The sequence below is a fragment of the Folsomia candida genome, unplaced genomic scaffold (genome assembly GCF_002217175.1).
Source record: "Folsomia candida strain VU population unplaced genomic scaffold, ASM221717v1 Fcan01_Sc041, whole genome shotgun sequence".
In the NCBI taxonomy this organism is placed as follows: domain Eukaryota; kingdom Metazoa; phylum Arthropoda; class Collembola; order Entomobryomorpha; family Isotomidae; genus Folsomia; species Folsomia candida.
Window position 1 is genome coordinate 227,508 of NW_019091233.1, and position 22,882 is coordinate 250,389.

The following is a 22,882-nucleotide window of genomic DNA, read 5'->3' on the forward strand; positions in this document are numbered from 1 at the left end:
TCATTTAACTCCCTTGCTCAATTACGTAATGAACTACCGGTTTTCTTGCAAAGTCTGTTTTTAATCATTCTTTTTGTGGTAGGTGACACCTTTCTGGGTCGCCCTGGTCGCTTTTTGTCGTGGACAAAATTTTTATTCTTCCATTTCCAAACAGTTCTGCGGCTGCAGCCCAATTTTTGCACAATTTCTGTAGGTTTAAGCCCCTGCTGATGCAATGTTTGTATCTCAACGCTAAGATGCTCATGACTTACACGTTTAGTTGTTCCTCCCATGGTAAAAATTTGAAATAAATAACTTCACTGGTTCAAAAGTTCCAGCTGAATTTGTAACAACCACGCTCCAAAAAATGCATGGGATCGGACTTTTTTAACACCCTTTAAGTGTCCGTTCCATAGTACCAGAGGGAAACCAAGTCATGTTGCCTAAGACGAACCTATCTCTAGGACGTCAACCGTCCAAGGGCGGTTGTTTTGGCACACTGCCATAGCTACTCGTGTTCCCAGAGCTGTTAAGCAATTCAGGGTCAACAAATTGAACACGTCGGTGCCAATTTCCGCAACCTGATCAACTGATCTGTTGAGTACCCACTGTTGTGCAAGGTTGTTGGCACCATTACAATCGGTAATAACCACGAGTGATGATTCTGTCGCTTCCAGGCACCGTGTAGTTGATGGAGGGGATATGAAATTCGTGGAAGTAAGGCTGGTTGCAAAGTTTGGGCCCAAGTCCCATTGTTGGGAGATATCTGAGTCGCGACATGGCGTCATGACGACGGTAGTGTTGAGCCGGTGTGTAAGGCAGAAGTCTTCTAAATTGGATCGGATTAACACGCGGGTAGAAGTAATGGGTATAGTAGGAGTTTGCGAAAATACGGAGACTATTTGCAAGAAGCAAAATGCCAATGTTAGCTTGACATTAACTTGAGGCATTGCTGCTGATTTATGAACTGAAATAACGGAATAAGATTTTAGGTATGGAACAGTAGAATAGAAATGTGTTACTCACCAGAGTAGAGAGAAGTTGGGTTTCGGTTGGAAAGAGAAATTAGACTGAAATTGTGGTGTAATTTTCCAGCTATTTATACCACTGAATCATTAGTAATTAATAAATTTCACCCTGATGCGAATAAGCGACCTAAATATAAACTTTGAATATAAACTTTGAAGTGAACTAAATTAAGGTCAATAAAAAATCAGATCTTAGCAGAAAAAAGCACGTACATTTAGACTGTTGGAATCTTTATGTAAATTATAACATGGTGGATTCCTAATTTTCGCTGAACTGCAACCTACATAAGTTTGAGCTATGTCCCTAAATTTGCAAGCTAAGAAGAAATTTACGATGAGATTTGATACAAAATTACCAAAGTGGGTTTATGTCAGTTGTGAGTTTGCACCTCATTGGCAAAATAAGTATCTCAATATTATTTTGAAGTTACTTAAAAAATTGCAATCCTTCAAAAATATGCTGCTAAATGCAATAAATGACTAACTTGATATACATACTTGCAAAATCGAAAACACACATTTGTTTAGGAGCAAAGTGCAAATTGTACTAAGGGCAGATATGATGGTAACAAACAATGTTTGATCTTCCCCTTGTTAAATAACGATAGAAACGTACACTCAAAATAATTTTGTAATGAATTGTTACCGTGCGGTGATACTATGATGCTCTACCATGCTGGTTCGGAATTGTTGCAGAATGGTAACAAGTATTTCCACGCAAGTCGAATTTATCACTCTCTAATTAGGAAATTTATACCGAGCGATGACAAATTTGAATTTCTAGAAATTCTTGTTGCCATCCTGCAACAATTCCTAACCAGCATGGTAGAGCATCATAGTAACACCGCACGATAACAACTCGTTACAAAATTATTGTGAGTTTCGTATTTCTATGGGTCAAAAAACTGGAATAATAGGAGTGGCATCAATAAATGCCACTCCACAACCTTATGCCACAGTGTTTAGGGTTGTGTAGAGTGTATAGTTGGGGTTGATATCCAAGGACTTTCCGCACTAGCTTTCGTTCCGCAATCATATATTTTTTCTCGTTTTCGTGAACTTGGGTCTCAATTTCCTGCTTTCTGAGGGGTGGTACCTTCGAATGAATGCAATATTCAATGGATCGCATCAAACCTTGTGGAAATGCATCGAAATTTTTCAGAAGGAAGAACTGCATTGGCAGCTTGAATTAGAAAAATTTCAGAGGGGTCTTCCACAATCCCCTGAACAGGGATTCCAGTCTTAATCAAATTGTACAGGCGTATAACACGTCTCTAGATGGTAATGATTATTTAAGGGCTATCATATGACTGCATGATTTTTCCAATTTCTAACTTGAGTTATATTGACAAAATTACTATTTATGTTAAATACATTTATGTAAATTGGTTCTTTATGTGATATCGTATTTATGCAATAAATTTTATGCTAAGTCTACGTTATGCAAAATGGATTTATGCTACTTGACCTACAATCCAAAATGACAATCCTCATGTTCCACTGGCAATGAAAGTTTTTTGGCCGATTTCTTTTTTGTCACACAAAATGTTTATTAGCACCGTAGGTCAAAACAATTAATCAGGAGTGTGCTGTCATATGCACTTTTACCTCTAACCATGCGAAATCATGTTTCCGTTTATCACCCGATATCCGAGAAGGGTACGTGTCATACAAAATTGATATTGCTGTGTCTGGTGCGTTAAGTTCTTATCAATTGCTTAGGGTCGGGAAATGTGTAATAATAAAATTATTCACAGATCCGTACTTAATGCAAATCCGGCAGTAGGAAAAAGACAGATTGTAAGTTCATAACATTTTTGTTAGGTGAGCCAATAGTAACCATGGGCGTCAAAAAAATCGGTCATGGTTACGGCAAAGCTAAGTATGCATTCGTACCCCCCCCCCTCCAAATTTCTCACTGAGTTAGAGCTCGAACGCTTGATCGTATCGACTTGGTGTGAAGGCAAAAGTTGTAGGAAATCAAACCTAGATTTGCTTTTTTTAGGTGCCACGGCCAAAAAAATCATCACTAGTACATTTAAAATCACTTCCTAACTTTAAAACTCGTGTGGTGAGCTATTTCACCATACAAAGGTAGTGACTTATACTGAAATTATTGTGTCCCATCTAATTACGCTTCATTTGGAACATATTTGGTCAAAATCGGTTGAAAATTGAGAAATTTTTGCACCAATTAGTATGCTTGAGTTTATGATAGATTAGCATTCATATCCCGGCATGATGTGTCTCTACCTCATAAAATTATGCATGCAAAGCGACGTCTTAAGATTGGCTCCATGAAATGGTGAATGAACTGATACATTGTTTCTGAGATTCCCAACCTCAACAAAAATGCGTTCCATCCCCTATCTGACTTATGGATTACATACACTCGCCCATCACCAAAATAGTTGTCATATTATTTTCCACCTTGCCAAATTGAATGGCCCACAATCTTATCCTAAATTTATTATGACTATCATCTAACACGATTGGTATGCATGACATAATTTTAGTTCGAGTGGTTCGACTGCGTGCAGCATAATGTCATAAGATCAAGTTTTAAATGTACTATATTGATACTGACCTGTACTTATTTAAGTCCTATTTGAAGTGCATGAATACATTAATTGAAGGTAAATTTTATCTCATAACTCCTTAGTACATACTACGCAGCTGCCTTTCTGAGTAGAAAATGTGGTATAGCTTTCACTGCAATGCCCTGAATGATGTGTATCTTTGTCGTAGTTGTTCAAAAGAGCAGCGGCAGCAAGAGATAACGTTTACAACATATCGAACAAAATTTCCGACAAAGCTTTTTCGGGCGAAGTATGCAACTTTTTCTATGAAATAAGAAAAACTAATAAAAACAATTTCAAATTTTTTTAAACTCACTTATCGTTAGGAGGGAAGCTTCATAGGTTGGCAACAACAGATCGGCCTGAAATTTTTACCACTTATAGCCTGACATGAATGAACATTAACCCTGGAAGGTTTTGACTCCATGGCCACAAACGGCTGAGAAATAAATTTCGAAAGTTTCAAATTTTCTCCTCAAGGGATGCCATTCTATCTGAGCTCACTCTAGTTCTATGGGGAGGATGTTGTAATGCTTATAAGCATTGGAATTTTAAAATTGAGCCAGTCTTGCAAATTTTCACCGATCTTCAAAATTCGAAAAGTTTTGGAAACTTTGGGTCATGGACTAGAATATATAATTTCAAATTTTTGAAATTTAACCTCATTCGCCTGTTATCAAGGTCACAAGGTCAAAAATTACCACATTTCCATGATTTGCAAAAATTGATTGTCACTAAATTTGAATGAAAATTTCGAAGTTAAAAAACTTCGAGAGTGTCAAAATATGACCAGTGGTACTTGTAAAAAATTGTGGGTACGGCTGGGGGTGTGGAAAAAAATAAATCAGGTTAAAATTAATATGTTTTACCGCTTCGGGGTGTGAAAAATATCAAAGTTCTACCAGGGCCATACCCTCTGACGGCATTTACATTAGTGGATATAATTATTCAATCCCCACCCACAGGGGGTGTGCCCATCAGCGCTTTCGGCGTTAATAACTTCAAGTACCTAGTGCGACACCAATAATTTATAGGGATGGAATGGGGACCCTGATGGTGACGTCCAATCACAAAAAACGAATGAATATTTAAATAAATGAATGCATATTTGAATGAATGAATGAATGCTAAAATGAATGAATGTGTGATTGAATAAATGAATGAATATTTGAATAAATGTTGTCCATACTACATGTTAATGAATGCATATTTGAATGAATGAATGAATGCTAAAATGAATGAATGTGTGATTGAATAAATGAATGAATATTTGAATAAATGTTGTCCATACTACATGTTAATGAATGAATAATTGAATGAACAATTTCTTGTTGAACACGTATGTATATGCTTAATCCTCTTGCCGAGACCTACGAACTAAGCCCACTGGGGGGGGGGCGTAGTTCGTAGGTTTAAGCCATTAATTTGAGATCAACTCATCGAGCTGAGAAAAATGACATGTCACATCACATGGATCTGATAAGAGGGAAAATTCGCTGCGAACCACACCCACCGAGGGTGTGACTTGTTATATTTTAAATGCCGTCTAGACCCCCTCATCGTGACGGGATACGCTACGAGAATCATATGATGTGCCTTCGTTAACGTCAAAAAGTCGTTGAGAACCACTCCCACTTGGGGGTGTGGTTCTGGATAATTGTAATTGGACGTGATAATAGGGGTTCCCTTTAGAAATTATTTGCGTCGGGTGACATGCTTTATAAAGGTGTTACTCAAAGTTCCCTAAGGCACACCCACTAGGGGGTGTGGTTTTTTGTGATTGGAAGTCACCATCAAAGTTTCCAAAACTTTTCGAATTTTGAAGATCGGTGAAAATTTGCAAGACTGGCTCAATTTTAAAATTCCAATGCTTATAAGCATTACAACATCCTCCCCATAGAACTAGAGTGAGCTCAGATAGAATGGCATCCCTTGAGGAGAAAATTTGAAACTTTCGAAATTTATTTCTCAGCCGTTTGTGGCCATGGAGTCAAAACCTTCCAGGGTTAATGTTCATTCATGTCAGGCTATAAGTGGTAAAAATTTCAGGCCGATCTGTTGTTGCCAACCTCGGAAGCTTCCCTCCTTAATGCAATTCAACGAATTTTGCACACTTATGTACTAGAATTTAAGGCGAACTTCCAGTCATAATTTGTAACCTGTGTAGGTACGGGATGTGCATTTAAGAAAATAGACGGAATTCTGAAGTCATATGATATGAGTCATATCATATGACTGCTTAAATATGATCTATTATGTATATTCAATGTCTCACTTTTCCCAATCTGCAATTTGGACATGAATGCTTTTACAATAGTGACGATAATTTTGGTTGGTGGAGTCGCTTTTTATACTTTTCATTGTGACGAATCTAATAAATAAACACCACAATCAACATGGAATTGGTGTATACAGTTGAATACAACCAATTAGTGCAAAAAATATTTAAATGGCCTGCATCCACTTCATTTCTATAAGAGTTTAGGTTGGAATACACCCCAATATCGAGATAATCTCGTCAGACGAGATTTCGATATTACATGTCCTAATTAGATTTCGTAAGGTAATAGAATACTTAAATATGTACACGTCGGATAAATCATTATTTAATGACGATCTATTTCAACATTTAACCAGCAATATGAATTGGAGCATGAAAAAAGTCATGTTTCAACTGTCAAGATTACAATACGACACGTGGACACTACACGTTAAAATTTTCCATTCCATCATTAATTACATTTCGTGAACGGTTAGGTTGTTATCGATACAAAGGATGTAATTATGTACTTTGTCATAGTGATAACGTAATTCATGCGTACAATTTGATACCGCGAATGTACACTCGTGATGGTCAATTCCAAAAGCGCTTTCCAGGGTTAATTAGGGACACAATTTTTTCCAAATTCACGGAAAATGATATTGTTCATTGAAAGTTACCTGTGTACATTTTTAGCCGTTACTGAACGAATTTGATCCGCTGATACGGGCGGGAGGGAGACCCCTCATCCCTCAATCCAGTGTTCGCCTCGGAGCGGTGGCTGAGAAAATTTCAAACACAAGAAATATGAACATCTACAGGATAGGTTCCTCTTTGTCCCTCAATTATTTTATTATTGGCTGATAATTATTTGATGATTTACTTCCAAATAATCTTCCTTGTTTTAATTCGAGATTGTAATTTAGCAGGCAAATTATTTGTTATTAAATTGACAAGAGTCCCTGGTTTTTACTTGATTTTTGCAGACATAGAGTAAATATTTGCATTGTAAATTATACAGTGTAACCGGATCACGAGGCCATAAAAAATAGATTGAGCTGGATCAAATTCCCCTTAGTTGCAATCCAGCACAGTTTCGCACATATTTACAAGCATTTCTAAAACCACAGCAGAATCAATAACATAAAATGACTTCATCCATTCATTTTATTTTTTGTGACTTGGTATGTAAGCCAATGTGCACGTCATATTATACCAAATACCAATCTCACGCTGCCATTATTGCTAATACGTTTTGCCGATTTAATACCCTGAGCATAAATTCTGGTCACACGCTTAAATTCAATAATATTTATTATTTGGAACCAGAGTTGTAAAATTCCTAGGAGGCGATAATAGATTCCAGGAATTTTAGGAATATTTCTAGGGGAGATGATATTCCAATGCAAGTTATTTTAACATTGGGCATGTGGGGAATAAAAATTAATTACGGGAAGTTTGGGAAAATTGGGAATCCCAAAACTCCCAAAATTCCCACTCTATTTGTAACCATTTTAAGATTTGCACGAATTATCTGTAAAATGAGTTCTTGTATAATTTATCTTGATGGAAGTATGTAAAACTGGCAAAGATTGTTATTATGCAAAATTTACAAGTTCCTGCACAGGAATGCTGACAGATCGAGAAAGTTTTCAAATGGGAGACGTACCCTCATTTTTAAGCAAGAGTCCATAAACACACGCTTCATTTATTCCCAATAAATCATGCGTGGTTTAATATCATGTTAAAATTCCATCTCCCCTTTAAAATATACATGTCTTATCGAAGCTGATTAATTATTATCAACCAATCTATGTAGTGACGAACATGCATTAAAATTACCACTTTTCATACAAACGTTTCCAACTAAACCAATTCTTCATTTATACGTTTGGATTAAAAAGTTATACTGCAGATAAACCATGGTAGCATACTCGTCCTCAAGTGGGTGCTGACTCATTTCCACCAGTCTGAAAAGTGTGCAATAAATTTGCACATTTGTAATTGAGCTATGCATCGTTCGCTCACTCACTCATTTTTAACTGCTCGCCCTTGATTAGATTAAATGTTTGATTATATAGGAACGTTGCATTCCTTTAGCCGGGTGAGAATTTCGGTCCGTTAAATATAAAAGTATTTACACGAGTCGAGACCTATATCCAGTCAACCGCAGCCATAAAATAAGCCCGTCCACATTTATTCTTCTGTGAATTTCCGAGAAGAAATAAAATAATGAAGAATTTTAGCGAAATTCCCGTCGTGGATTTAAAGTTCTGTGATTCTATAACTCCACCAACTGATGAAGATATTTTGAGAAGCATTTCCCAAGCGTTGGACGCCGGTCTGGTATCTCATGGCTGTGCTTATTTAGCCAATCATGGTGTTCCGGATGAAATTGTAAGAATTATTTAGAAAACATACATTTAACCTCATCGCCCTTTTTTACATGATATCAAGTAATGGCATGTCAAACCGTTGACTACCAAATACTTGATTTCATGTAATACAAATTCGGTCACTTGACTACCAATTACATGATTTCAAGTAGTACGAAAACGTACCATTGGATACCAAATACTTGATATCATGTATTTTGAAAATATTCCTTTCAGGACATATTACATGATTTCAAGTAATGCACAATATTTTTTAATCGCTATCAGGCGGACTATATTTCAATTGTAAATACATACTTCATGCTTTTGATTTCAAATTTTGATTTCAGACATTAAATGAAATTTTGGCCATAAAATTTTCATTAAAGTTTTGACAAAAAATTACAGGCTCCTGAAAAAATTGGCGTCTATACTACAAAATGTTTACTTCTAAATTACAAAATTTTGATTTGTATGTAAATTTTGACAAATTTCAAGATTTGAGGTTCTATATTAAAAATTTTGGTTTCCATATTATAAAAATTTAGAAAAAAGTTTTAAAAACTTTAAAATCACAAAATTTTGGCCTCTCAATTTGAACTACAAAGTTATAAAAGTCGGACCAATAAACTACTAAATTTTGACTCAAAATTTCAAAATTTTGCTTTCGGCAAAATCTTGACTCAAAATTTCAAAATTTTGAGTTCGACAAAATTTTAATTAAAAATTTCAAAATCTTGACTCAAAATTTCAAAATTTTAAGAAATCAAGATTTTAATTTTGGACTAAAAATTATGGAATTATGGAATTTTGAGTGAAAATTTTGTCGAAATCAAAATTTTGGAATTTTGGGTCAAAATTTTGATTTCGACAAAATTTTCACTCAAAATTCCATAATTCCATAATTTTTAGTCCAAAATTAGAATCTTGACCTCGAAACAAAAACGATGTCAAAAATTATTTTGAGAACAACATAAATTAATGTGGGGCTGAGTGGTGTTTGGGGCGTGGTTTTTTGTGGGGACGGTTTGTGTTGAACACGAAATTTCGCCATGGAGAACTTCTGCCTCCAATTATATTTGGGGACCAATTGTTTGTCTCTCGGCAATATATAAAGGGCGATGAGGTTAATTGTAAATAGCAAGAAAAAATGCGAAGTTATATCAAAAAATTATTATTTTATAGTTTCAAAACGTTTTCGAAAAATCCAGCCACTTTTTCCACCTCCCTGCCAGTGAGAAAAATCTGTATCAGAAATCTGGCAAGAAGTTCGCCGACTATGGCGGATATTACGTCTCATCCCGACAGCAGGTCCGGGAACGATATGATTTCATGTTTCAGACTGAGATCGTAAAAAATAAGACGCCAGAATTAATTCAGCATGCATTCTCGCAGTACAGGAGCCATTTAAACACAGTGGCAGGATTTTTATTTAATCGAATCGAAACCGCGTTGGACTTGGAGAAGGATTCACTCCTCAATGCGCACAGAGGGGCGTTGTTTCAGGACCCAGATGTCGAAACTAGGGCACATATCAGTTCCCTTTTTTACGGGAAATTGAACCCGGATGATGTGGAACAAGAGCCGGAAACTCTTATCATGGATGAACACACGGATTTCACGTCCATCACGCTAATTACTACGTCAGCTCCTGGCATACAGGTGAAAGGAGAGGTAGGTAAACCACTCAAATTACATAAATTGACGGTATTCATTACTTATTCGCAAGTTAGCATGGCAACATAATTTTTAGGATTTTGCTAAGTTTTCGATATAGTTAAGTGAACTAACTTACTTTTGCAAACTGTCTTTGCTTAGGAAAAACTAGCCCTAGAGATGCGCAAGTTAGCTAAATTATTTACCAAGGAAAACTCTTGCGAATTTTATCAACTTTATTTTTGTACGGAGTTGCTAACGTTACGAAGAACTGTTGAATACCCTCAATATTTACTGATTTAAATATATAAAAAAATATTCCTAGTTTGATGGAAATTGGATCAATGTGAGTCCCAAAAGTGGAACAATTTTCTTACACGTTGGAGACATCCTGGAGCGTTGGAGTGGGGGACGGTACCCAGCAACTGTACGGTTTTAAATATGGGGCAGGAAAACAATAATATAATTTAATTTCAAATCCAGGTGCATCGAGTAAAATACTATGAAAATATTTGTGGTAATCGGCAATCGATTCCGTACTTTCTTCACCCAGACGTCCACGCAAAGGTGGAGCCTTTAATTCCTATCGCACCTGGATGGGGATCATATCCTGCGATTACTGCGGGGGATTATTGGATCTTAAAAATGAGGGAGAAGCAAATTAAACTAAATAATTAAGGCTTCATTTAAAACTATTTTATTCTGTGAGATTAATAATAATTGATTTATTGCATCATAGCCAACAGCCTTTGCACATTATTGATTATTTACACGTAATTTGTAAGCATAAAATAGAAATTAAAAGAAGTAAAAAATACTTATGGGTCAGAACATGGATCAAAATATTTCGCGACTTTATGCCAGAATAGAAATAAGTTATTGATTAATTTGTCGGAACATTTTTCGGAGAAAAGAGTAACATACAGTTGTACATCAGTGGAATCGTTTAGATTACAGTTCGGAATTAATGGGTAAATTAAAGATTTTCGTTCACATTTCAAACCGCTACAGGTAAAAATAAGATATTCAACGGATGTATTATCACCACATAAGGGACATGTTGACTCAAGTGGGATGTAGGCCTGACCAATCTTGATACTGAATTTGTTGAGTCCCAATTGGGTCATCAGGCTGCATTTTTGCATTGGGTGATTTATGTTGAAGTATTCTTCTGTTTCAACTTTGGGCTTGATTAATTGGTAGATTGGGATGAAACTAGATTTTTGCATCCTTGACACGTCTTGGTTTTTAAGATGCAGTTCGTAGTTGACGAGAAGCGTTGATCGCATTGTTACAAGCGATGTTAGCACTGAGGGGATTTTTTCGCACTTGGCTAATTTTAAGAGGTTCAAGAATTCCTCTCCCCAGCAGTGTTTCCGTTGCATTGGAGGCGAGTTGATTCGTGTCCAGGTCATTTGTAAATTCATACATTGTCTTACGGGTGAATCTTCATGCTTTTCGAAGACCCTTTCCCAAAAACCAAGTGTGTCAGTAAGATGTTGTACTCTACAGGGTGTTAATAAAGTCCGATCCCATTTTTCCTGTAAAAAAGTGAAGGCTAGTATAAAAAAAAACTACCCGTGATACTTACAAAAAATGTTCGACATATTTACCTTAGTATTTGGTCTTGTTACCATTTACTTTAACCATGCCCTCAACTCTTTGTTTAAGGCTCTGTGCTAATTTTTCCAATGTGCCTCTGGAAATCGAATTCCATACATCTTGAACTTTTTTTTACTAGCTCTTCCCTCGTCCGGGGTTGTGGCTCTTTGTATACATTTTCCTTAAGTATGGACCACTGGTTCTTCAGGGGATTCAAATCTGGGCCGTTAGCGGCCCACACCCCCTTGCTCCAGACCGTTGAAACTTGCGTCTTGATGAGACTCAAACTCGCTTTTGCTGTATGGGCTATAGCACCATCCTGCATGAAAACTATTTTTCTTTCATTCGGAAATATTTCCTTGTTCCCCATGCTATCGAAATAGATAGGTAATATTTTTTCCATATAATGCTTTGCATTGACTGATTTGCCTTTTGGTATGATATGTAGAGGGGTCACGCAACGTGCACAAAATCCACCCGCTACCATAACTTTAAGCCCGAATTTTGGGATCGCTCTTGATGGTACATCCGATTTGTTTTCTGTCCTGTAACGAACATTTTGTTGGTTCAATTTTGGATATAGTTCAATAATAGATTCGTCAGTCCAAAGGATGTGACTGCGCAATTCTTCACCAAGTCTTTTTTCACTCAAATGGGCACTTTTCTGAAGGAGTTCTTCAAATTTCAGACGGTCATCGATATATTTTTCTGACATGAGAGGTTTTTTTGGTTAGTTTGTAAGCTGTGTGACCCCACTTCGTAGTTTTCACAAATTTTTGCACGGTCACACAGTTAATTTGCTTCTTCTTCTCTTTATAGCGTTTTGAGTCATTTAACTCCCTTGCTCAATTACGTAATGAACTACCGGTTTTCTTGCAAAGTCTGTTTTTAATCATTCTTTTTGTGGTAGGTGACACCTTTCTGGGTCGCCCTGGTCGCTTTTTGTCGTGGACAAAATTTTTATTCTTCCATTTCCAAACAGTTCTGCGGCTGCAGCCCAATTTTTGCACAATTTCTGTAGGTTTAAGCCCCTGCTGATGCAATGTTTGTATCTCAACGCTAAGATGCTCATGACTTACACGTTTAGTTGTTCCTCCCATGGTAAAAATTTGAAATAAATAACTTCACTGGTTCAAAAGTTCCAGCTGAATTTGTAACAACCACGCTCCAAAAAATGCATGGGATCGGACTTTATTAACACCCTTTAGTATCCCTTGCGCCGGTATCCAATCTCACGAAGTAGTCCGGGGTCGAAGGAGGGAGTCGGAGGAGTCTCTTCAAGAAACGAATTTGAATTTTGTCGAGATCATCTACAAACTTTAAGGCCCAGATCGAAGCACCATACAAGACTGTAGCTCGCGCAATGGTGTTACACGTGAATTTGAGTTTGAACAATTTGACAAGGGAGGGACGCCAGATTTTCTTGTTATTTGTGGAACTTTTACAACGGCAGTAGTAGCTTTATCTTTGAATTCTTTGTGGGCAAGGTTGAAGATCCCATTCCTATGCATAGTCACTCCCAAGTAGGTGTATGAGTCCACAATTTCTACATGATCCTGATTCCATTTGAATGAGGGTGAAAACTTTGATTTTCTTTTGGCGAATATCACAACCTTTGTTTTTGAGATGTTAACCTGCAGGCCTCGGTCTTCGAAGAATTCTGCAGCAATGCTTATTTTCGCCTGGAGATCTTCAGCAGAGTTGGCCACGATAACGATATCATCGGCAAACATGAGGATGTGGAAATCAGTTTTGCCAATCTTGATTATTCTGTGAGATTAAGTGACAATTTCGTGAAAAACTCAAAATCCCAAGTCGTGTCAAGTCAACTTTAAGTCCAGTGTAAATAGATATCGTTTTCAATCCATGACACCATAAATTATTCTCGAAGCAATTAAAATTAGAACTAGATTATTAAAAATTATTTGCAAATACGTACACAAACATGTGTTACCATCCAAATTAATAAGAGATCAGCATGATATGGTCAGCACTAGTTAATAGTCGAATAAACATTTTAATTAAACAATCCAAATAATAACCATAATTATAATAAACCGTTGTAACGGCAGAAGTAGCTCGCCCTCTAATATTTAATGGGACATAACTTTGGCATAATCTTCAGTCAAACATAGTGTAATTTATATATCGGATGCACAGAAAAAGTTTTATCAATGAATGAACACAAATAATAATAACAACCTCCGTACACAGCTTTGCTTAGCCCGAGCCAAGGGTGCGCAGTATGCAATATGCAAAATAATAAAGATTTTTCCAGACAGACGTGTTATCTACTAAACCACATTACAACCATGAAATCCAACCAAAAATATAATGCGCTTTAAATTTGGTGCTAAATCAACCCGCTCAAAAGTGTCGCGTTATGAAGCACCTGATATTAACACATATGCAATACCCAAAAGTTTGAAGAGTTATCCTGACGTCAGATACAATAGGTCGGACGTGAGGCAATACCAGTATGAATCCTCAAATATTTCATTTTTGCATTAAAATTTCGAGTAATGAAGCACATGGTTGCCACTAGGGCCACCATATTTTTCAGCGCAAAACAAAGCCAAATTTAAATGTTTGAAATTTGGTGCAGGATAACCTCATAGGGTGTATTCAAGTAACCCCCACAGGTCAACCACTGGACCGATTTGGCTCATCTTCGAACTCGATACTTCATTTGGGTCGATATAGATGTGGTAAAAATTTCAAGTCGATCGGTTGAGTTTAAAGTGAGTTATCGTGTTTTCGGACAGACAGACAGACACACAGACAGACATAACGGGTAAATAAGCCCTGGCTCGGGCTAATAAAAACTGAAATAAAATGAATATAAATTTCATTAACTGGGTCGTAACCTGACCTGTTTACCTGATGAAGGGCAGTGGCGACCTGTCTTGGGCTTATAGAGAACCGAAACCCAGTTGGTGTTGTGTCTAGCACTTTACAATTAATACGAGCTCTTCATACCAATGGTGCAGAATATTCGTAAGAGGCATAATTTTGATGTAATTTTGCACCAATGGTGGAAAATAAACAGGGAAAAGTAACCATAATTTTTGCATTAAATCTTCACAAACTTGAAAGTAAAAGTATAGTTATTTTTTCCGGCTTTTCTACGCATTTGGTCCGTTTTGCATCTATTATCTCAATTGTTTGGCACCATTTTGAGTCACGGATTGTTCGATATCATTTGTGCTATTAAGTCGGTCACGAATGCCAATAACTCGCTTTAATTAACATCAATTGATGCAAAAGAATCGTTAACAGACAGACAGACGGACGGACAAGAGGAATTCAATAGCTCCCATGCTCCGCAGGGCGAGCTAATAAGTGCATGTTTTTGGCATAATTTTGCACCAATGGTGCAGAATTGGCAGATAAAATAGATACGCAATTTTGGCATAATTTTGCATTGATGATGCAGAATAGGCGGACAAAAGATATACACAATTGTGGCATAATTTTTCACCAACGGTGGAAAATAAACGAGAAAAATAAATCCAGAATTTTGACATAAAATCCTGACAAATTCGAAGTAAAAATTCTAGTTATTTCTTTAGGTTCTTATGCACGTTTGGTGCGTATTGCCTAGACTCTCTCGATTGTTTGGCACCATTTTGAGTCACGGATTGTTCGATATCAGTGGTGCTACTAATTTGCTAAAACTTGCACATGGGGCAAATTAATTAGCATCAATTGATGCAAAAAACTCGTGAACAGACAGACAGACGGACGGACAGACAGACGGACGGACAGACGGACAGAAGGAATTCAATAGCTCTCTTGCTACGCAGGGCGAGCTAATAATGTTACATATGATCAAGTGTCCAATTTTAAATGACTCGAAGTTACCCGCCTTCAACCTTCCTACGCCAGTGACATCATGGAAATGAACTATTTCCACTAATTAGATATCAGAAGTAACTTGACCGTCCACTTGATGCACAGACTTATCATAACGAGCGGAGTTAGAATATCGACGAAATTACTGCCGAATCTGATTTTCATTCGACTAAAAGCTGTGACATCTTTTTTAAACGAGGCGCCAAGCTTGGAATCCTTACTTGTTGACAAAGCGCCGAGAAATTTGACCGAATTATGGTTAACGAGACCTGGCAACGTTTCCAGACAAATGATTCCAGCATTCGTTTCCAGACTGATTGGGAGGAAGACGAGGTGACCAAAATTGTTAAATAAGTCGCCAGTCCGGGCATGCGACACGTAGATGAATGTGGACAGAATGTTGGTGAAGCAGAAGACGATAAAGACTGAGGGGAGGAAGGATCGGCTGACGGTATGGTTAATTTGAGCCAGAATGATTTTCAATTGCTTGAAATACATGAGCTTGGTACGGCTGACTGATTTACGAATAGAACCTCGGTCCTTCCTAATGGTGATGGATTATAAATTAATATGAAATTTCTAGTATAGACGAAATTACATATTAAATGAATGAGTAAAACATAACAATTAGACCCTTTAATTAAAAGCAATATAACCTCCAAGATTCATACCATAAAAAACTAGTACCATTTGTAAATAAATCTCACATTACCCCATGACTGGTTTTGAAAAGAAGACTTGGTATTGTGGGAAGTTCATGAAAATATCTCACCTTGATATTTCCTTTAAATGCACCCACAAGCTTGTAACTGATGCCACAAAGACATGAAACGTCATCAGTGTTACGGTCGCGCCCAACATGGAGATGATCCAAGCCTGTGCAAAAAGTGCTACCAGATGTACGAAACCAGTGGCAATGGTTATAGCCAAACATTCCGAGGTATGGCTTGGAAACGCGGGAAGGATCGAACCAATGAATGGCGGTCTTTTCAAGTCCATAATATTTATCAGAGTAATTCCTATAAGAGCAATGATTGGTGTGGCTGTTCCAAGTAGGGTTACGATCCATTTCAAGATATTTTGATATGATCGCATTTCCTGCGAGATAAGGTATCGTTTTTTAACTAGTTTGTACTCATAAGTGAGTATTAGATTCAACTGAGTGACGACATCTTCATTGTGAAGGAAGACAGATTCTACCGTAATGTGAGTTGCGAGGAGCAGTCCGAATGAGAAGAATGCTATAGATATTAAAGTTGTCAATGGGGTATTTCGCGGAGATATTTTAATTTGCCACAAAGCATTGAAAAAAAGAAAGACGGCGTAGAGCTTAAGTTTGGTATTGATATTTGATTTTATCGATGAAAATGAGAAAAACGGGGGAACTTCGGAGGTTAAACTAATTGGCGGGGTGATAGCTAAAGATATGAACTTGAGTTGCAGCCTGACCAGATTTGTGATCGAATTTAAGATCATTTTTCACCATTAAGGATACTTTGTGCTAGCGGGACTAGCTGATTTGCAGTAATTCAAATGAAGGTTATGGGGTGACGAGACCTTGACGCGTGGTATGAATATTGATGTTGCCATCTTAATCTAGGTATTTACGATATAAATAAATTATGTGATTTACTTCATTCGGTGTTGCAGAATTTGGGATTACTTTGAACGAGGGAAGTATGTAGCAGATATAAACTTACCCTGGTTTAATGATTGAGATAGTAAATATATAAATTTGTAATTGTTTGGATAACTGTGTAAATTTAAGAAGGCAATGGGATATTGCAAGCTTGGTTATGTTCAGAAGTCTATTTATTTTGTAATGTGTACATAGATATTGCTAGAATTTGGTATTCAAATATTGATATTTATCTAATACGAATTGTAGGTTTATTTATCAGCAATGGATATATGGAATAGCACATATAGGTACACTTACGAAATATGAATTGCTTCTTGAGGCGAGAACGATATGTATTTATATTCTGATGAATAAGTGGATTAGCACGCAACGCAGTTTGTAAAAACGATGGTATTTATTTCCATAATGTATACTGACTAATTGAGCCTGAAATTTTATTATTCACTGGGAATGAAAATACATTCACGGAATTTAAGGATCTTCCCACGAGAATATTGTACATGAGGATTAAAAATAAGTTTCAGAAAGTTGGGAATTTATAGCTCCCTATCGAACAGGCGAGCTATGTTGTAGGTAATAATATGCAAATTACACAAGTTAATCCTGAATTTAAAAGAGGATGCACTACTGTGGGAAAATGTTATGGAAAAGTTATGTACGTCGGTGCTTGGCTGATGCTGAAAATATAAAAACCTTGCAAGACATTAGGGTTGTGAGACTTTTTAGAGACTATTTATTTCAACAAATTCTTATTCTTAGGATTACAAAATCAAATTTAGTAGACGTTGATCGAGATTAATTGATTATTTTAGATGAGAAATTTGCATGTCTAAAACTACAAATTACCAAAAATGATGATAGGCGAATGGACAAATAAAATAAAGCAGGCCAATACTAAGGATTTGAAACTTTTTCCGTTACCGCTAACTTCAAGTAGGTGGGTTGATTTTATCATGCTGTGAAATGTGTATGTGTCATGTTTCACCGTTTGTGGCGAGCCGAGGACAATTTGAAACACTAAATTCTGCACGCTGCTGGGGTCACCGGAGGCTTGATGGATCTAAATACAAATTACATTTCTGAGGAGGAATATAGATCCAAGTCACCTGAGTAGGCTCTGATGGACAACTTTGTGTAGGGGTGGATGTCTCAAATATAAAAAAATAAGAAGCCGACCATTCTCGACGGTCTTTAACCGACTCTTGGCCTGGACTCTAAAACCCTTGGCTATGCGGCTGTGTATGTAATAAATACATATTTAAGTAAATTATTAAAATAGTGTCCATACATTGGGTTATAAAGTAATTGAAGTAATTTATATTGTAATTCAACCACGTGATTTGTACTTTCAATTACTTTGAAGAATTGGATGTAATTTTTAATCGTATTTATTAATTTGAACTATTGTATATAAGTAATTTAAATTAATAATATGCAATTCTAGACTCGAAATTCAGTGATTTGTAATTTGTAAAGTAATTTGGTATAACATTATAAATTAGGTCCCAGAAAATGATTCAGATTAAGAAAACTTTTGTGTAAATCGATCCCAGGATTGCAGGAACAATTACTTTGCGGCATGATCGCCGACGTTATGATTTGTCCCACGCCTTCGAGTACCTGCCCCACCTCCACCAGGACGAGCCCCCGGACTTCGATCACTTGGAAGTACAGGACGTTCGAAATGCACCGGGTAATTATTCCCATTAACGCCAGTAACGAAGGGTACATTTCCTTGATAACGCGTCGTGAAGCCTCCGTTGGGATAGGCCTCAAACAAATTAAAGTTTCGATCCGTCTGTCGCAATGGTCCCATCCTGTTTCTTCCAGCATCCTGGAAATATTTTGAAAACGTATCATGGAAATTTTTTGCAGATAAGCGCTAAATAATAAGTTTGATACACTAACAGAAATCGAGGGATCGTTAAGCGTATGTAACCCTACAGTCTTGGTAAACGCGTTTATCGCCGGTTGGTAATAGATTTTTGATTGATTTGGTAATAGATTTTTGATGATTTGGAAATACCTTATCACTGAATCAAGGTTTTTTTTGTGTTTTTTACTCCATCTATGCATAAAACCTATGTACCTTGTAATAAACCACAGTAAAAAACGCGAAAAACACATGCCGAATTTGTGACACAAAAAAAATGTTTGGAACCCTGCCCGAATGGTCTGTCACAACACGGCGATAAATTATTACCATTTGATGATAATCTATCACCAAGGCTGTTGAGTCACCTAGCGTCAACGTACGGTGGTAACATTGTACTATTTGCAAAAAATTAATTACTACCACCCCACCTGTCCGTTCCTGACAGAATCCATCACCGCCGCATCTGACGAAACAATGAAAGTGTTCCTGGCTCGGGAAGAGTACGGCCGGGTTGCGCGAGTTTCCGCCCTCCTCGCGTCGTTACGATGCATCCCTACAAAGTAATTTTGCATCAAAGTGTTGGAAGAGAGTCCAGGGTAAGGATTCATAATCCTGTCGTTATGAATAATTATTATTTTCGGCATTCATGGATGTCATTTTGAATAAAATGTAGTTAATCGCAAGTTTTCTACCAAATTCTATGATCTTAGGAAAAAATGGGAAAATATTTTTAATTTACCACTTTTTTTAGGAATACAAAATTTTTGGAGGTGAGGAAAATTGAGGTCTGGGAAATTGGAGGCTGAGGAAAATTGGGGTCTTGGAAATTGGAGGCCATGAAAGAATGGGAAGACAACTTCAAAAATCTTAATCAGGTCAAGAAAAAGTAGAAAAAATTGCAAACCTGTCGTAATCATTGGGGTGAATCACGTGAGCATTGATGAATTGATCTACCGTCGCCCTCCTCACTCGAGCCGGGGCAGAATCCACTCCCTGGAATTAACTTTGGGAATTTATTTTTTATTCATAACTTGGTTTATTGTTTACCTCAAAGTTGAACGTGGCTGTCAAAATTAGAGCGTACAGGAAAACTGTGATCCAATTCATTTTACTGCAGAGTAAAAAGAGAAGGATTTTTCGTATTGAAATTTAATTATTGTGAAGTTATTTACTGCGAAATTTTACTGCGAATCGCCCCCTTTTAATGCAGACCAATTTAGGCAACATCAATTTCCAAGTAATCTTAAATGAATGGAAGTTTGTTCCTTTTCTGGGTAATGAAATGATTAAAGTGGCGATTATTAATATATTTATGGCATGAGCTGTACCAATTTAACGAGCGACTTACTTGGAAGACGATATTTTTATAAATTCACCAACACTTGTTGCTGACTACTCACGATTACCACAGAAATGTCCAGATTAAGGAATTCTTGGAAAAATTCAGGTCGTCTCAAGTTAATAATTTAATGACTGTCTCATGCGAATATCTGTACGAGGAGAGGATCAGGCATCACTCTTGACCTTTCAACTGAGATTTGGGTAGAAAATATAAACTCGCAAAAATCCAGATTCGTATAAAGTTATAATTACTATAATCTTATATAATATATAACAGAGCCTTCCTTAACTTTTTTTAAATAGTTATGATTTGAGTTTCAAAAAATAAGGGTAAACTAGCACCATGGAAACGGTAATTTTGAAGCATTTTCCACTCGCGTTTGGAAAATTTTCACCATTCTCAAGAGATACGGAACGTGTCTTTTATTAAGAGAAACACCTATTTATTACTATTTTCTAAATTTTGAATATATTTCAAAATGTATCTAATTTTTGCAGCTGTTGCAAATATGTGTAAAAAGTTATTCTTGTAAATGAATGAGATTAATGTTCAAATAGAGTTTAAATATTTGGGTATCTATCTGGTAGGATGAAGAGCTAAGTTTTAATGTGCATGCACCTTTTCTAAATTTCACGTCATACATCATCCTTACGTATAATTAAATATGACAGATTTCCATTTCATACATCTAAATCCACAGCTGCGCTATTTTAACATTATCTATGAAAACTGTGAAGCAATGACTACCTTCATAATTCTTATTGATATATTAAATTCCCGACTTAATTAACGAAAAGCAGACCAAAATCAGTTTGATCAAATTCCATAATAGACAATAAATAGCACAAATAAAATATAACCTGACCTTTACTATTAAACTAGTGTCCAACCAAGGCGGCACGCAACATTTAATAATGTATGCGCCTTGTCTTATGCAGTAGATTTTCTCGCCTTGATTAAAGTCAAGGACATGGTTTGATTAAAGCAGAAGTTCTGTATATTTAAACTTGTCCCTCGATCAATGTAGTTGGAGCCGAATTTGATTTTGAGCAATGATAAGGACGCAATCTGTCTCTTTCTCAACGATTTTGATTTTTGGAAAGGAATTACGTTGTCTCTTAATGACTGACGTATTTTTTCTGATCCACTCCAAACCTTGGAGGCTAAAGTGTAGATCAAAATGTTTGCGATACTCGCATCCAATCCCATCAGTGGAAATATTAGAAATCCAGGCATCGAAATGTTATGATTGATACAAACGTATTGCGCGATTACTTGTATTCCAGGACTGCAAATCATCAAAGCTGGGACGACCCTCCGCATTAGAAATGCGTTGAACGTTTCCTCCAACAGTTGAAGACAATTATACATCCGGAAACAGTCGCTTCGATCAAAATCATTCTCAATCTTTTGGATTTGTCTAAATAAAAACATGATTACAGTTAGAACTATGACTTTCATACCTCCAAATTTTAATAGTTACATTTCCAGAATTTTGAAGTACGTCAGAATCCCAGTAATACCGACGAGCAGAACGTACACCATGGTGAAAAACGTTTATTCATTCATAAGTATTGCATTATATAGTATGATACATTTATTAGGCAGTTTGTGCAGCTACATTTTCAGAATTTCCGTACTGCTCCCTATCTCTTGAGAGTGGTCACCAATTGTATTTAGAATGCATATGGAAAAGAGTGAAGACTACCTGCTACAATTTACAAATTTGTTCCGTAAATTTTGACCATTCTCAAGAGATCCGGAGCGTTACGGAAATTCTAGAAACGTACCTTCGAAAATTGCCTATTGGGAGGAATATTATGATTAGCATACAATGATACATAGCTTGCAGCTAGCAATACTTAAAACTATGCACATTTTTGCGAAATAATTTATGTAATAATATTGAGGAATGGAGTTTACTCATGGTACTCGAGGTTTATGTATCTACACACGTTCTTAACTGACATGCATAAAATCACTAAATTTTTAAAACCTTGAACTTTGTGTACTTCTCCATAAATTGGATTTATGCCGCACTCGTTGAGTTAAGTCAGCAGCTGCGACTTGTGACGAATTAAGAGAAATACCCAACCTATAATTGGATAAAATGCAATATGCAAAGTTTAATATAAAGCGACCCAGATTCAGCCTCATCTCCCATCTCTGTTTGAACGACTAAGGATAAGCAAAACCTTGCAATTCCAGACTGGAATTACATCACTCGACCTGTTTGGTGTGGCAGACGTCAATTAATCAAATCCACTAAAATGTATCCCAACAAGATATTCGTGACAGGCCAAAGCAGACTGATACCTAAATCTGTCGTGGTAAATCAATAATAACTTTTAGTATATTTCCACTTCATTCATAACTGCTAAAATCTGTGTACCTGAATTAACTTGCGTCACCTGGATTTGTTACATACGTGATAAAGGTAATTGCTCTGAAGAACATTAAAAGATAAGATTAATGTAATAAAACATCATGCTAACTAATTTAAGGTAGTAAAAGTGCATAAATGTTAAATTAGGAAAAACCAGTGTCAATGGGCAGACTGTCAAATCTGTCCTGGTAAATTGACCTTACGATGGGATTCCCACCCTCGCTTTCCTCCTCCTTCACTTTCCTGAGAAGATAGCATATATGAAAATTAAGTAACTCACAATGCGCTGCCGTGAAGTGATC

The 22,882-nt window shown here is 36.6% G+C and overlaps 3 protein-coding genes across 5 annotated transcripts; 1 reads left to right on the forward strand and 2 right to left on the reverse strand.

The window, feature by feature from the left end:
• Positions 1–7,869: 7,869 nt before the first annotated feature.
• LOC110861371 (UPF0676 protein C1494.01) lies at positions 7,870–10,615 on the forward strand. The gene is made up of 4 exons (XM_022110476.2): positions 7,870–8,243; positions 9,407–9,895; positions 10,203–10,304; positions 10,361–10,615. Exons 1-4 carry the CDS (start codon positions 8,079–8,081, stop codon positions 10,553–10,555), a joined length of 951 nt encoding a protein of 316 aa, XP_021966168.1. The 5' UTR covers positions 7,870–8,078; the 3' UTR covers positions 10,556–10,615.
• Positions 10,616–12,798: 2,183 nt separating this feature from the next.
• On the reverse strand, positions 12,799–13,212 carry LOC110861372. Its single transcript, XM_022110477.1, has one exon. It carries the CDS (start codon positions 13,210–13,212, stop codon positions 12,799–12,801), a length of 414 nt encoding a protein of 137 aa, XP_021966169.1.
• Positions 13,213–18,348: 5,136 nt separating this feature from the next.
• On the reverse strand, positions 18,349–22,344 carry LOC110861409. 3 transcript variants are annotated; one of them, XM_022110517.2, is made up of 7 exons: positions 21,678–22,344; positions 20,201–21,614; positions 20,038–20,122; positions 19,900–19,963; positions 19,757–19,845; positions 19,281–19,464; positions 18,349–18,810 (listed from the first exon to the last, which is right to left on the reverse strand). In XM_022110517.2, the coding sequence occupies exons 4-7, from the start codon at positions 19,957–19,959 to the stop codon at positions 18,544–18,546; spliced, it is 600 nt and encodes a 199-aa protein (XP_021966209.1). In that variant the 5' UTR covers positions 19,960–19,963; positions 20,038–20,122; positions 20,201–21,614; positions 21,678–22,344; the 3' UTR covers positions 18,349–18,543. The 3 variants fall into 3 exon arrangements, with proteins under 3 accessions (XP_021966209.1, XP_021966207.1, XP_021966208.1); XM_022110515.2 differs by having other exon boundaries at positions 19,900–20,122; positions 21,678–22,343; XM_022110516.2 differs by having other exon boundaries at positions 20,025–21,614; positions 21,678–22,343.
• Between the last annotated feature and the right edge of the window lie 538 nt (positions 22,345–22,882).